This window comes from Oncorhynchus nerka, linkage group LG25 (assembly GCF_034236695.1).
Source record: "Oncorhynchus nerka isolate Pitt River linkage group LG25, Oner_Uvic_2.0, whole genome shotgun sequence".
NCBI classification, from domain to species: Eukaryota; Metazoa; Chordata; class Actinopteri; order Salmoniformes; family Salmonidae; genus Oncorhynchus; species Oncorhynchus nerka.
In genome coordinates, this window is record NC_088420.1 from 12,980,906 (window position 1) to 12,997,087 (window position 16,182).

Genomic DNA, 16,182 nt, shown 5'->3' on the forward strand with positions numbered 1-16,182 from the left:
AGAAGAAGAGACTTGCTTGGGCCAAGAAACACGAGCAATGGACATTAGACCTGTGGAAATCTGTCCTTTGGTCTGATGAGTCCATATTTGAGATTTTTGGTTCAAACCGATGTCTTTGTGAGATGCAGAATAGGTGAATGGATGATCTCTGCATGTGTGGTTCCCACCGTGAAGCATGGAGGAGGAGGTGTGGGGGTGCATTGCTGGTGACACTGTCAGTGATTTAATTAGAATACAAGGCACACTTAACCAGCATGGCTGGACTATCAATGGTTTTTCAACAGGACAATGACCCAAACACACCTCCAGGCTGTGTAAGGGCTATTTGACCAAGAAGGAGAGTGATGGAGTGATGCATCAGATGACCTTGCTCCACAATCACCTGATCTCAACCCAATTGAGATGGTTTGGGATGAGTTGGACCGCAAAGTGAAGGAAAAGCAACCAAAAAGTGCTCCGAGTATGTGGGAACTCCTTCAAGATTGTTGGAAAAGCATTCCAGGTGAAGCTGGTTGAGAGAATTCCAAGAGTGTGCAAAGCTGTCATCAAGGCAAAGGGTGGCTACTTTGAAGAATACAGAATATGAAATATATATTTTGATTTAACACTTGTTTTGGTTACTACATGATTCTGTGTTATTTCATGGTTTTGATGTCTTCACTATTATTTTACAATGTAGAACCCTTGAATGAGTAGGTGTTCTAAAGCTGTTGACTGGTACTGTATGTGTGTGTACTGTATGTGTGTGTACCGTATGTGTGTTTTGAATCTCCTGTCCCTCCTTGCCGTCCCTATCCATCCGCTCATTGGTGCTCGGTCTCCCTCTGTCTGGTTTGTGATCTCTTTCTCTCAATAATGCAGTGCAGGTGTGGAACTGTTCATTATTGGAGGCTGCCGAAGCCATGTGAATCATCATGGAGTAATAACTTGCATAATGATCTCTTTGATTGACGATTGCGATAATTCAGCTGTCTTTTCCAGGGTTGGATTTGACTTGTGCCTGTGTGATTATTATTTTTTTGCACTCTGATTCACCTGTAATACAGATTAACACCAAACAAATGACTACAACCTGGAATGGAATCAGTTATAGTTATCCCCCTTTTGTTGCCTTGACTTGTCTTTCCTCCAATGTGGTGCCTGCTGATCTCTGTCATGTGCACGTTGGCTGTCTGTCATGATGCTAGTTGTCTCAGCGGGTTTAGACTGGATCACAATGTCCCAGACTTGTGAGAGCGAGGTTTAATAAACCTACTCGCTCTGTGACTGATCTGTGTGTCTCTAGTCTTCAGACAAGGAGAAGGTGGACCAGCTTCAAGAGGAACTGCTCCGAACTCAGGTACAGCACAATATGGTCCGTATCCTTCCATGTCCAAGTGGAACACATTTACACAGTAAAAATCCAGTTTAATTTGGTCAAGGGACCGAATGGTCCATCCCTTTCCTCCAGTAGATTCCTTATATTATACCACATTGACGTTGTAAAGTCAGGTTAGAAAACATCCGTTTTACTTTGATAAATCGACTGAATTAAAGAGAGAATTTGTTGTTAAAGATGAAGTCTTCTGTCTCTCTGTTGTCCTCAGGTGAAGTACCAGCGCATGCTGGAGAGACTAGAGAGGGAGAACAAGGACCTGAGGAAAGTGGTGCTGCAGAAAGATGAGAAGGGCATCCAACAGAGGAAAGTCAAGGTGAGTGTGAGTCACGCACACACACACACGTACACACACACACGTACACACACACACACACACACACACACACACACACAGACACACGTACAGACACACGTACACACACAGACACACGTACAGACACACGTACACACACAGACACACGTACAGACACACGTACACACACAGACACACGTACAGACACACGTACACACACAGACACACACAGACACACGTACACACACAGACACACGTACACACACAGACACACCAGGGTTGTGCATGTGAGTAAAGTTCATCAAGAAATTTGTTTTGAAACATTATTTTATAGGCTCTGCAGTAAAAATACTAATTCTCCCATCAGGCATTGCTCTTAAGTGTTCTTCCATCTGTATTCCTTCTCCAGAAGTCTCTAATTGACATGTACTCTGAGGTCCTGGACATCCTCTCAGACTTCGACTCTAACTACAACACCCAGGACCATCTACCCAGGGTAAGGAACAACAAGTGGCTCATGGCTTTCTGGAAATGCCATCAAATTATGGAGACGTTATTGTGAGCCCTTTGTGTACTGTATACTATACTGCCAGAAATACATTGTTTCCTGTTGGAAAGGCATTGTTGTAAAATGGTAGGTCTATATCTATCACACCTATGTCATCTAATCCCTCCCCTCTACCACCCCATTAATATGTCCTCTCTCTCTCTCTCTCTCCTCCCTCTCTCTCCTCTCTACTCTCTACTCTCTCCTCTACTCTAGGTGGTGGTGGTGGGAGACCAGAGTGCAGGGAAGACCAGTGTGTTGGAGATGATCGCCCAGGCTAGGATCTTCCCCCGGGGCTCTGGAGAAATGATGACCCGCTCTCCTGTCAAGGTATAGGAACTCATTTACTAGACTACCTCAGCCCCTCAAGATACCTACCTTCCTCCGCTGTAGCTGTAAAGATATCAAAGATGTATAGAAGCCAGTGTTTTACCATTTGGTATTTTATTAGGATCCCCATTAGTTGTTGCAAAATCAGCAGCTACTCTTCCTGGGGTCCACATGAAACATGACAATACAGAACATTAATAGACAAGAACAGCTCAAGGACAGAACTACATACATTTGACGCAGAAGTGTTGATATATATATATATATTTTACAATTTAGTCATTTAGCAGAGGCTCTTATCCAGAGCGACTTACATGAGCATTTAGGGTGAAGTGCCTTGCTCAAGGGCATAGACAGATATTTCACCTAGTCGGCTCTGGGATTCGAACCAGTGACCTTTCGAGTTACTGACCCAACGCTCTTAACTGCTAGGCTACCTGCCGACCCAATTTATGTTCTTATTTTAAAGGGGCAATCTGGGATTTGGCACATCCATTTTTGGATTTGATATATAGCCATTATTCTTGAAGAATATAGCTTATTAAGTGGTGGGATGACCGCTTTGATGTTTGTCCAGACTTGTCTTACTACTGTGGCTCTGCCTTGGTGGATTTCTTCTGTTGGTCTGCACTGTTTCATATGGGACGTTGTAGTCCACAGTTTGAATGAGGCCTGTGTGGTCTGGCTGGATGGGCAGTTTGAATGAGGCATTGTGCTTTTGGACTGGGGACTTCGAATGTTTAAAAAACAAATGTATTGCATTTTGCCACCTGCTTCTCTCCTCTACTAGGTGACGCTGAGCGAGGGACCTCACCACGTGGCCATGTTCAAGGACAGCAGTCGAGAGTTTGACCTGGGAAAAGAGGAGGACGTAAGTTTAACCCAGCATAGAAGATGTTGGGAAGATCCCACCATGGAATCAGCCTTTCATCGGGGTTTTCATTGGGGTTCATTCACACCGCTTCACTTGTTGATTGGTTCATTCATATCGTGAACCATTGATCCTCTCCTCCCTGCAGCTGGCTGCCCTGAGACATGAGATTGAGCTGAGAATGAGGAAGAGTGTCAAGGAGGGACAGACAGTCAGCCCTGAGGTGAGGACAGAACTCCCTATTGCTCCACATCTTCTGTCTGCATCCCCAATGTCCCTAATGGCACCCTGTAGATCCTGTCCCTAATGGCACCCTGTAGATCCTGTCCCTAATGGCACCCTGTAGATCCCTAATGGCACCCTGTAGATCCCTAATGGCACCCTGTAGATCCCTAATGGCACCCTGTAGATCCCTATTGGCACCCTGTAGATCCCTAATGGCACCCTGTAGATCCCTAATGGCACCCTGTAGATCCCTAATGGCACCCTGTAGATCCCTAATGGCACCCTGTAGATCCCTAATGGCACCATGTAGCCTATTTGATTTATGTGACCTTTATTTAACTAGACAAGTCAGTTTAGAACAAGTTCTTATTTACAACGACGGCCTACACTGGCCAAACCCGGACGGCGCTGGGCCAATTGTGCACCGCCCTATGGGACTCCCAATCACGGCCGGTTGTGATACAGCCTGGATTCGAACCAGGGTCTGTAGTGACACCTCTAGCACTGAGATGCCGTGCCTTAGACCTCTGCGCCACTCAGGAGCCCCCTATATAGTGTACTACTTTTGATATAATAGTAGGTCTCTGTTCAAAAGGAGTGGTCAAAAGTAGTGCACTAGACTAGGGAATAGGGTGCTATTTGGGTGTCTACCAGCTATATAATGAAAGCTCACTAGTACTCAGCGTTCTACCAGCTCTGTGTCGATCCCTGACTGTTTGTAGTGCTAAATGTTTTTCCTTTCTCCTGTGTGACAGACGATCTCTCTGAGTGTCAAAGGACCAGGCATCCAGAGGATGGTGCTAGTAGACCTACCAGGAGTCATCAGTGTGAGTATTTCACTCACTCACGCACATGCAGAAACACACACACACGCGTGTATGAAAACAGTGACAGTACAGTGGTAGGAGCAGTGATGGTGTGTGTTCCTCTCAGACTGTGACTGCAGGCATGGCAGCAGACACCAAGGAGACCATCTTCAGCATCAGTAAGAACTACATGCAGAACCCCAACGCCATCATCCTCTGTATCCAGGGTGAGTCAACACTGCAGTCACCTTCCTCTGACCAAACAGAATATCCTGGAGCTCCTCTCCCTCTTTACTCCCTCGCCTCCACTTTGATCCTCTGTTCGCTTCGGTCTCCTCTCCTCCGCTTCTGTGTCCTCTTGTCTCTTCTCCTTTCCTCTACCTGACCTGCTGTTTTCTCACCCTTCATCTCTCTGGTTCTCAGATGGGTCAGTGGATGCAGAGCGCAGCATCGTCACAGACCTGGTCAGTCAGATGGACCCGCAGGGGAAGAGGACCATCTTTGTCCTGACCAAAGTCGACCTAGCAGAGAAGAACCTGGCCAGCCCTAACCGGGTGAGATATAAACTGGCACACCCGCCACGACACATGCATCACACACGTTCAAGACGTTTTGCAACGGGAAGCTCAAATGACAACCGTGGTCAAGGTAATCCCAATGAGCATGGACGATATACATTTGACAAGTTAAAATGGTCTGAGAACTATTATATCCCTCCGTAGCCACAAAGGGGCTTTCATTAGTTGTAAAAGCTGAATGGTTCACTCAAACAGTCACGAGGTACAGACTGAATGAAATCTAAAGCCTTCTCATCTGGGATTTTATTCATGTGTTTTTCTCCCTACAGATTCAACAGATTGTTGAAGGAAAGTTGTTCCCTATGAAAGCCTTGGGTTACTTTGCTGTGGTGACCGGGAAAGGTACGATGCATTCCCCTTTCAGGTCCTACCCATCAGATCTTATTTAAATCAAATTAGGCTACACATGTAAGTCAAATCATTACGTTTCTAAGGAAGCATACAAACAACAGAACGATCTTAAACGCATGTAAAAAAGACAGGACTGTTCACTTCAACATGTTCTGTTGTTTTTCTGCTTCCTTAGAAAAGTGAAGACTTGAGGTACGTGTGTAGCCTACGAGAGAACGCATGGCTGGCGTTGAGAATGTGTGTGTGTTGTGTATCGATGTCAAACATTTTAACAAAAAGGCAGGAGAGTAACAATTCCAGCCAGAATAACCTACAGTTTTTTGGCCAAGTCCTCTGACAATACGAGTCACGTGCGTAACAGGTGCTGCACTGTTTGAGCAAGAAAACAAGAAGTGCTGTGCATATATAGTATTTCATATGAATGACCTACATATATCTACTTTCACAGTGAATACTTTTGTTTAGAGGCTTTTTTTTGTGCCGATGAATGGAAGTTGAACATGGCCACATGAGTTTAATTCCATGTGCAATCGTCCCTAGGCCTATTTTAATGAAACTCTGGCTGTAAATATAGACAGTAGATCGCAGGGCATCCCCGGTTTAAAAAAAAAAAAATCCCCTCTAAGCTAAACTTTTTGGAAATTGAAAAAGTTCACTTCCTCATCTATAAACAGGTGCTCTGTCCAGCGGCTCAAAATAGCAGAACAGAGGGCATTTTCATTAGCACAGACAGTTTAAATATTACTGGGACACCTACACATGTGGCAGCCAAGCACGAGTTGTCAGTGTTGCTTATTATTGTCTAGACTTGTTGAGATATCTTCACGCCTAAAATAAAAACCTCCAGGCTTCCATTATAAGAAAAAATATATATATATATATATATATATAATGAAAAAAGGAATTCCAGGGGCCAGTTTGGAAAGCCTCTTCCTGTGTGAATGGTTCTCTGGAATAACGGACATGCTGGGGTAATAATAACCAAAGTTCTATAGTCATACTTGTCCCGTGGTCAGGCCTTAGACTCACATCAGTGATTCATTGTCCCCTCTTCTTTAGGCAGTGCCGGGGAAAGCATTGACTCCATCAAAGACTACGAAGAGGACTTCTTCCAGAACTCTAGACTACTGAGGTGGGTGTCCTGACTCCCTGCCATCTAGACTACTCAGGTAGGTGTCCTGACTCCCTGCCATCTAGACTACTCAGGTGGGTGTCCTGACTCCCTGCCATCTAGACTACTCAGGTGGGTGTCCTGACTCCCTGCCATCTAGACTACTCAGGTGGGTGTCCTGACTCCCTGCCATCTAGACTACTCAGGTAGGTGTCCTGACTCCCTGCCACCTAGACTACTCAGGTAGGTGTCCTGACTCCCTGCCACCTAGACTACTCAGGTCCTGAGATCTAGACTCAGGTGGGTGTCCTGACTCCCTGCCATTTAGACTACTCACCTAGACTACTCAGGGGTGTCCTGACTCCTGCCATTTAGACTACTCAGGTGGGTGTCCTGACTCCCTGCCATCTAGACTACTCAGGTGGGTGTCCTGACTCCCTGCCACCTAGACTACTGAGGTGGGTGTCCTGACTCCCTGCCACCTAGACTACTGAGGTGGGTGTCCTGACTCCCTGCCACCTAGACTACTCAGGTGGGTGTCCTGACTCCCTGCCACCTAGACTACTCAGGTGGGTGTCCTGACTCCCTGCCATCTAGACTACTCAGGTGGGTGTCCTGACTCCCTGCCATCTAGACTACTCAGGTGGGTGTCCTGACTCCCTGCCATCTAGACTACTCAGGTGGGTGTCCTCACTCCCTGCCAACTAGACTACTCAGGTGGGTGTCCTCACTCCCTACCATCCACATTTCCATCTGATTTGGTTTAGAAAATGAATTGCCAGTCAATTCATTCATTTGGTGAAAGGCTATGGTTTTCAATTATATAATTTTTCTAATTGAATAGAAATGGAACTGCGCTGGAGCACGTTAACCTGACCGGTGTCCTTCTGTCCACCCCAGAGACGGCATGCTGAAGGCCCACCAGGTGACTACTAAGAACCTGAGTCTGGCCGTTTCTGACTGCTTCTGGAAGATGGTCAGGGAGTCAGTGGAGCAGCAGGCCGACGCCTTCAAAGGTAACCAGGCGGGTGAGGGCCCCAATATAGTCCTCTGATGCGTGATCCCCAAAGGCTTATTGATTTAACCGACGTAGAGACACAAGGGACATCGAGTTGACCAACCCTGTGAGCCCGTTGGTGCATCATACTTCTCTACTTTATTAACAGGGACACGTGTGATATGATGGAAGCTTGTGCAGCAGAGCGTTGTGAACAAAAAGGGAGAAATTAAGTGATCTACAGGAATTTAGAGGTCCAGGCAACCTTTTGTGATCAATATTAAACCTGCCACTTCTGATAAAGAGAGGCCTGATAATTTATTTTATTTGACCTTTATTTAACTAGGCAAGTCAGTTAAGAACAAATTCTTATTTTCAATGACGGCCTAGGAACAGTGGGTGCACTGCCTTGTTCAGGGGCAGAAGGACAGATTTATACCTTGCAACCTTCCGGTTACTAGTCCAACGCTCTAACCACTAGGCTACCCTGCCGCCCCATGAGACACTGCATCCAAGGGTCTTAGAGAAGTGGCTGCTGCATTTTGATAAATGTTGTCACCACAATGAAGAGCTGGCAGGAAGGTTGCCTGTACATCCTGTTTCCTGCTGTTTGTGGAGAGTCAGGAACTATTTCTCTTTAAGAGACCTACTTTAAATCTTAACAAGTTCATCTGTATGTTTAAAAAAATAATAATAATAATTTTTGTCAATCCAAATCACAGATATTTATAGGTGGGAACCTGCTCGATGAGAGAACCATCGAATGCATAAATATGTAAACCATCTGAAATATTTCTAAGAGAATTAGAAAAGATACATTTCATTTTTCCCGCATTAAGCACCCATTTTAAATCAACGGCTTTCTACACAGCAACAAAATCAGGTTGGGGCTTTAACATGGCCTCGTCAGCAGCAGTAAGGGGCTCTAACATGGCCTCGTCAGCAGCAGTAAGGGGCTCTAACATGGCCTCGTCAGCAGCAGTAAGGGGCTCTAACATGGCCTCGTCAGCAGCAGTAAGGGGCTCTAACATGGCCTCGTCAGCAGCAGTAAGGGGCTCTAACATGGCCTCGTCAGCAGCAGTAAGGGGCTCTAACATGGCCTCGTCAGCAGCAGTAAGGGCTCTAACATGGCCTCGTCAGCAGCAGTAAGGGGCTCTAACATGGCCTCGTCAGCAGCAGTAAGGGGCTCTAACATGGCCTCGTCAGCAGCAGTAAGGGGCTCTAACATGGCCTCGTCAGCAGCAGTAAGGGGCTCTAACATGGCCTCGTCAGCAGCAGTAAGGGGCTCTAACATGGCCTCGTCAGCAGCAGTAAGGGGCTCTAACATGGCCTCGTCAGCAGCAGTAAGGGGCTCTAACATGGCCTCGTCAGCAGCAGTAAGGGGCTCTAACATGGCCTCGTCAGCAGCAGCAGTAAGGGGCTCTAACATGGCCTCGTCAGCAGCAGTAAGGGGCTCTAACATGGCCTCGTCAGCAGCAGTAAGGGGCTCTAACATGGCCTCGTCAGCAGCAGTAAGGGGCTCTAACATGGCCTCGTCAGCAGCAGTAAGGGGCTCTAACATGGCCTCGTCAGCAGCAGTAAGGGGCTCTAACATGGCCTCGTCAGCAGCAGTAAGGGGCTCTAACATGGCCTCGTCAGCAGCAGTAAGGGGCTCTAACATGGCCTCGTCAGCAGCAGTAAGGGGCTCTAACATGGCCTCGTCAGCAGCAGTAAGGGGCTCTAACATGGCCTCGTCAGCAGCAGTAAGGGGCTCTAACATGGCCTCGTCAGCAGCAGTAAGGGGTTCTAACATGGCCTCGTCAGCAGCAGTAAGGGGCTCTAACAAGGCCTCGTCAGCAGCAGTAAGGGGCTCTAACATGGCCTCGTCAGCAGCAGTAAGGGGCTCTAACATGGCCTCGTCAGCAGCAGTAAGGGGTTCTAACATGGCCTCGTCAGCAGCAGTAAGGGGCTCTAACAAGACCTCGTCAGCAGCAGTAAGGGGCTCTAACGTGGCCCCGTCAGCGGCAGCAAGGGGCTCTAACGTGTCCCGGTCAGCGGCAGTAGGGGCTCTAACATGGCCCGGTCAGCGGCAGTAAGGGCTCTAACGTGGCCCGGCCAGCAGTAAGGGGCTCTAACATGGCCCGGTCAGCGGCAGTAAGGGGCTCTAACATACCCCGGTCAGAGGCAAGGGGCTCTAACTTGGCCCGGCCAGCAGTAAGGGGCTCTAACATGGCCCGGTCAGCAGCAGTAAGGGGCTCTAACATGGCCCGGTCAGCGGCAGTAAGGGGCTCTAACATGGCCCGGTCAGTGGCAGTAAGGGGCTCTAACATGGCCCGGTCAGCGGCAGTAAGGGGCTCTAACATGGCCCGGTCAGCGGCAGTAAGGGGCTCTAACATGGCCCGGTCAGCGGCAGCGGCAGTAAGGGGCTCTAACATGGCCCGGTCAGCGGCAGTAAGGGGCTCTAACATGGCCCGGTCAGCGGCAGTAATGGGCTCTAACATGGCCCGGTCAGCGGCAGTAAGGGGCTCTAACATGGCCCGGTCAGCGGCAGTAAGGGGCTCTAACATGGCCCGGTCAGCGGCAGTAAGGGCTCTAACATGGCCCGGTCAGCGGCAGTAAGGGGCTCTAACATGGCCCGGTCAGCGGCAGTAAGGGGCTCTAACATGGCCCGGTCAGCGGCAGTAAGGGGCTCTAACATGGCCCGGTCAGCGGCAGTAAGGGGCTCTAACATACCCCGGTCAGAGGCAAGGGGCTCTAACTTGGCCCGGCCAGCAGTAAGGGGCTCTAACATGGCCCGGTCAGCGGCAGTAAGGGGCTCTAACATGGCCCGGTCAGCGGCAGTAAGGGGCTCTAACATGGCCCGGTCAGCGACAGTAAGGGGCTCTAACATGGCCCGGTCAGCGGCAGTAAGGGGCTCTAACATGTCCCGGTCAGCGGCAGTAAAGGGCTCTAACATGGCCCGGTCAGCGGCAGTAAGGGGCTCTAACATGGCCCGGTCAGCGGCAGTAAGGGGCTCTAACATGGCCCGGTCAGCGGCAGTAAGGGGCTCTAACATGGCCCGGTCAGCGGCAGTAAGGGGTTCTAACATGTCCCGGTCAGCGGCAGTAAGGGGCTCTAACATGTCCCGGTCAGCGGCAGTAAGGGGCTCTAACATGTCCCGGTCAGCGGCAGTAAGGGGTTCTAACATGGCCCGGTCAGCGGCAGTAAGGGGCTCTAACGTGGCCCGGTCAGCGGCAGTAAGGGGCTCTAACGTGGCCCGGTCAGCGGCAGTAAGGGCTCTAACGTGGCCCGGCCAGCAGTAAGGGGCTCTAACATGGCCCGGTCAGCGGCAGTAAGGGGCTCTAACATGGCCCGGTCAGCGGCAGTAAGGGGCTCTAACATGGCCCGGTCAGCGGCAGTAAGGGGCTCTAACATGGCCTCGTCAGCAGTAAGGGGCTCTAACGTAGATAAGTATCATCTGCATACATGTGAATGTTACAGCTTTTTGCAGAAAGACCAATACTATTTATATAAATAATAAAGAGGACAGATCCTGCAGGATACCTTTTATTAATACCGAGGTGACTTGGTGTAACAGTACAGACTTTACGGCCGTCCCCTCGCCCCGACCTGGGCGTGAACCAGGGACGCTCTGCACACGTCAACAGTCACCCTCGAAGCAGAGCAAGGGGAACCACTACTTCAAGGTCTCAGAGCAGGTGACGTCACCGATTGAAACGCCACTAGCACGCACCACCGCTAACTAGCTAGCCATTTCACATCGGCTACATTGGCACCATCAGAAAGCACACATTTGTGTTCTGTCTAGTTCCCAAACCACTTACAAAGATGCCTGGTCATGGCCCATTTCAGACACTCTTTAAATGAGTAGAGGATGGTGGACAGTATAAAAGAAGCAAGAGTGATTCCTGTGATCTAAGCTATTTAAAAGACAAGCGTAGCTGCTGAAACGGTGCTATGTTCAGGTCTAGAACCAGACTGGTGAAGAATATCAGCTGAGGTTGAAAGTTCTTAGCTGCTATACACTGGATTCGCGCTCCCGAGTGACGCTGCGGTCTAAGGCACTGCATCTCAGTGCTAGAGGCGTCACTACAGACCCTGGTTCGATCCTGGGCTGTATCACAACCGGCCGTGATCGGGAGTCACATAGATCAGAGCACAATTGGCCCAGCGCCGTCCGGGTTAGGGGATGGTTTGGCCGGGGTAGGCCATCAATGTAAAATAAGAATTTGTTCTTAACTAGTTAAATAAAGGTAAAAATGTAAAGAAATATTGACATACTGTAGCTTACTCTAATATACATTCTGCTGTACATATCATTCTTAGTATATTGAGTGGAAATTCACCCAGTGTATATATGTGTAGCGTTTTGATGGCTGCTAGTGCTATTTAGGTTAATTGGATTTGTTCAATATTTATTTGTTATTTTAAAAAATTATTTGCGTTCTTGTTTGACATTTTACTAAATTTTTAGGAGCTAGTAACATAAGCATTTCACTGCACCCGCTATAATATCTGCTAAACTGTGTACGCGATCAATAAACTTTGACTTGATGACCTAGCATGACTGAAAGGCTAGGTCATCAACCTCCTCTCCTTTCCTTCATGCTAGGTCATCAACCTCCTCTCCTTTCCTTCATGCTAGGTCATCAACCTCCTTTCCTTCATGCTAGGTCATCAACCTCCTTTCCTTCATGCTAGGTCATCAACCTCCTTTCCTTCATGCTAGGTCATCAACCTCCTCTCCTTTCTTTCATGCTAGGTCATCAACCTCCTCTCCTTTCCTTCATGCTAGGTCATCTAGTCATCTACGTCCTCTTATAGCCAGGACTGACCACCACCACCACCGACTACTCGATCCCCTCTTCCCCTTCCTGTTCTCGCCTGTTCTCGCAGGGTGCCACACTTCTCCCCTTGTCTCTGCGCTGCTTCCTAGTGGCCGTTATCCACGGCAGCCGGTGGTCCTCTCTAACAGTAACATCAGGGACTAGATGTATGGCCCTGTGGCTGTGGTGTGTCCCCATGGATCTCCTTCCCATTGTGTGGTGTATTGATCTGCTGCACGTCAAAACCTCTCACAGGCACCGAGCCTGGTGCCGGACATCCTGGTCCAATAACCCACCCACCCCAACAATTACCACCATCTCTTTTGTGTAGGGAGAGGAGGGATGGTGGGGGAGAGAGGGTGTATAGGGAGAAGTGAGGGATGATGGGAAATGTGTGGGAGAGGGGAGGTGTGTAGGGAGAAGTGAAGGATGATGGGAAATGTGTGGGAGAGGTAAGGGATGATGGGGAGGGGGGTGTTGGGAGAGGTGAGGGATGATGGGGAGAGGGGGTGTAGGGAGAGGTGAGGGATGATGGGAAATGTGTGGAGAGGGGGTGTGTTGGGAGAGGTGAGGGATGATGGGGAGAGGGGGTGTAGGGAGAGGTGAGGGATGATGGGAAATGTATGGGAGAGGGGGGTTTGGGAGAGGTGAGGGATGATGGGAAATGTGTGGAGAGGGGGGGTGTTGGGAGAGGTGAGGGATGATGGGGAGAGGTGAGGGATGATGGGAAATGTGGGGAGAGGGGAATGTGTAGGGATCATGGGAGAGGGGGTCTGTGTTGGGAGAGGTGAGGGATGATGTGGGGTGTAGGGAGAGGTGAGGGATGGTGGAAAATGTGTGGGAGGGGGGGGGGGTGTTGGGAGAGGTGAGGGATGATGGGAAATGTGGGGGAGAGGGGAATGTGTAGGGATGATGGGAGAGGGGGGGTGTAGGCTTGGATTTAGTTTTTGATTAGGAGTGTGTTCTCTAGCGAGGGATCTCAGCCACCCCTACTGCCCTGGCGTGCGTGCCAAAATAGGTTTTATTTCTCCTTTTGAACTCTCATCATCATAGCAGGTAGCAGTGAAGCTGTCCCTATACAAACTGCATGTTATCTACTGGTTAATTCATAACACCAAACAGATGAGACATTCGAACAATGAGACCGTATAACCAGCTAGCTCACCCATGCTACTATCTGGGGCTGCTTGACTCTCACCCCTGGCTTGGATCTTTAGCAATTGAGACAAAATACATAGTATTGATCCTCTCTCACTTTTTATATACCTTATATCAGTTATAATGTCTCTAATTTATACATCTAATTTAATATCTGGTTTGTTTGTTAAATAGAGTACAGATGAATTTAGACTTATAAACAGACTCACTATGAGAGAAACCCCCCCCCCCCCCCCCCAGGTCTGGTCCACTGACTGCCTGTCCTCTCCTTTCTCAGCGTCCCGCTTCAACCTGGAGACAGAGTGGAAGAACAACTACCCCCGTCTGAGAGAGCTGGACAGGGTATGTTCAAGTCAACAATATTTTCCTTCACTCGTCTACTGATTCTGAGATTTTTGGAGCGGCCAGATTGGAGTTCCAGATTGGAGTTCCAGATTGGCGTTCCAGATTGGCGTGCCAGATTGGCGTGCCAGATTGGAGTGCCAGATTGGAGTGCCAGATTCCGCCCAATAATCACTTCTGTTTGTCTTTTCCTCCCAGAATGAACTCTTCGAAAAAGCCAAGAACGAAATCTTGGACGAAGTCATTAGCTTGAGTCAAGTGACACCGAAACACTGGTTAGTATTTGACCTGATGTTTCCCCTTTAAAGGAAGTTTGGTCACCTGCAGCTTATGTACATCATTATTATTGATTATTATGTATCGATAAAAAATAAAAAAAACATGTTATAATTTTTACATGGCCAACATCAACGGAGTGTTGAATGCTTCATATTCAAAGGCCGTTAAACTAATTCTGAAATGCCTGTCTGCCAGCTATGTTGTAGAAGCTATGAATGGGTGTGCGTGGGTTTATGATAAATTAGTCTTTACAGAAGCCCATGGGGATTGAGCTGGGCTTTGTCACAGAGCCCTGTTCAGATAAAGAGCCTTGCTTAAGTTAACAAGCTGCTGGGCTTTCATGGCTATGCGGCCTAAATGGCCCCCCATATAAGGAGTAGGTCACCATTTGGGGTGCAACCATTGGGAATCTACAGTAAAGTGCAGTCTGAATAGTGAGCGTTTATTTCATTTACTAAAAGGGTCATTTTCATTCCCTTCATAAAACCTGACATGACAGATCTGGCAAAGTCAAAGGACATCACTACCGCTTTCTGCCCTATTGCTTTCAGCTATTATGTCTGTTCAGATCAGCTGTAAATCTGGAGAGGACATAACCCAAGGAAGCAAATTGAGACTTTTTACAAATATTTTTTTGTATTTGTGAGTTTATATTTATTTATTGAGATGGAACCGTGAAGACAGCTGAGGTTCTAGATTGCGAGTCAGAAGTGCACTGGGTTGGATTCAAGCCCATGCTGACTCTGGTGTAGGCTGTGTGCACCAGTGTTTGCGGCACTAACCGCTGAACCACACAGGTGACTACTTTAGACTTAACGTGCACTCACACAGCGTCGTCTTCAAAACTGCTGTCCAACCAAGAAGCACTTGTTTTCCTATCTTAACCCTGTAGGGAGGCCATCCTAGAGAAGAAGCTGTGGGAGCGTGTGTCCATCCACGTCATCGAGAACATCTACCTGCCTGCAGCCCAGACCATGAACTCTGGTACCTTCAACACCACCGTGGACATCAAGCTCAAACAGTGGACGGACAAGCAGCTGCCTCACAAAGCATTAGAGGTAGAGTTCTGCTGCTGCCTCACAAAGCATTAGAGGTAGAGTTCTGCTGCTGCCTCACAAAGCATTAGAGGTAGAGTTCTGCTGCTGCCTCACAAAGCATTAGAGGTAGAGTTCTGCTGCTGCCTCACAAAGCATTAGAGGTAGAGTTTCGCTGCTGCTGCCTCAATAGCTCTTTAAATCTCTTCTTGCTAACGGTGGAGATGCATGTCATAAGGAGATGTTGGTGTCAGGTCTAAGTCGAGAGATAATTTAGATCATTGAAGATTGGATTTACTGTGCCAGTCAAATGTACGTGTTCTGGTTGGACTGACAGGAGTGGTGTATGGGTGTTGTAGTGCTGTCTGTAGCAGGCCATGGTGTCGTGTTGATACCTGGCCCTCTGTCCTCCAGGTTGCCTGGGAGACGCTGCAGGAGGAGTTTGCCCGCTTCATGGCAGAGTACAAAGGGAAGGACCAGGATGACATTTTTGACAAGCTGAAGGAGGCGGTGAAGGACGAGAGTATCAAGAGGCACAAGTGGAACGAGACAGCCATGGACAGCCTGGTACACTTACTTACACACACACACACCAGGGTTTCTTCTGGATCAAAAAGGAGCTTAGGTGGTGGGCGTGGCAATGGGTGGAGTGAATTTTCCGAGAACATTTTAGAGGCTCCCATCTGTGTAGAGAAATAGTACAATTTAAGACCATTTCCTGCAATTCTACACATTTCTCCATAGAGCTGACATACATTTTGGCAGTTTTATGCATTTTGCCATGGCCAATGTGGTGTTGCTCAAACATAATAACAATCAGTCATGCTAAATTCATTGTTTTTCACATTTTTGATTCTCCCTAAATGTCTAGCTTGTTAGTAGTTCTCAAAGATTATATTATAACAAAAATATATGCCAGATTTTCAGTAGTTTAAGTTAACACTGAAAGTGTTTTTCCATCCCAAAATGTATAAATACAAAAATGATGGATGGATGTACACTACATGACCTAAAGTGTTGTGGACACCTACTTGTCAAACATCTCATTCCAAATTCATGGGCATTAATATGGAGTTGG

At 48.0% G+C, this 16,182-nt stretch overlaps 1 protein-coding gene across 8 annotated transcripts in view; it reads left to right on the forward strand.

Annotated features, from left to right (window-relative positions):
- Positions 1–16,182, forward strand: part of LOC115116419 (dynamin-like 120 kDa protein, mitochondrial) — an 86,868-nt gene that overhangs the window by 19,092 nt on the left and 51,594 nt on the right. For 5 of the 8 annotated variants that reach the window (XR_010461069.1, XM_065009566.1, XM_065009568.1 and 2 more), the window contains 16 exons: positions 1,286–1,339; positions 1,587–1,697; positions 2,080–2,166; positions 2,434–2,547; positions 3,338–3,418; positions 3,567–3,641; positions 4,399–4,470; positions 4,577–4,676; positions 4,873–5,003; positions 5,297–5,369; positions 6,438–6,510; positions 7,390–7,505; positions 13,727–13,791; positions 13,990–14,066; positions 14,963–15,128; positions 15,519–15,671. Coding sequence is in view for 7 of the 8 variants with exons in the window: in XM_065009566.1 (XP_064865638.1) it covers positions 1,286–1,339; positions 1,587–1,697; positions 2,080–2,166; positions 2,434–2,547; positions 3,338–3,418; positions 3,567–3,641; positions 4,399–4,470; positions 4,577–4,676; positions 4,873–5,003; positions 5,297–5,369; positions 6,438–6,510; positions 7,390–7,505; positions 13,727–13,791; positions 13,990–14,066; positions 14,963–15,128; positions 15,519–15,671 (1,548 nt within the window). In the remaining variant the exon portion in view is untranslated. The remainder of the gene's footprint in view (positions 1–1,285; positions 1,340–1,586; positions 1,698–2,079; positions 2,167–2,433; positions 2,548–3,337; positions 3,419–3,566; positions 3,642–4,398; positions 4,471–4,576; positions 4,677–4,872; positions 5,004–5,296; positions 5,370–6,437; positions 6,511–7,389; positions 7,506–13,726; positions 13,792–13,989; positions 14,067–14,962; positions 15,129–15,518; positions 15,672–16,182) is intronic. The other 3 variants (XM_065009567.1, XM_065009570.1, XM_065009572.1) reach the window with 1 other exon arrangement.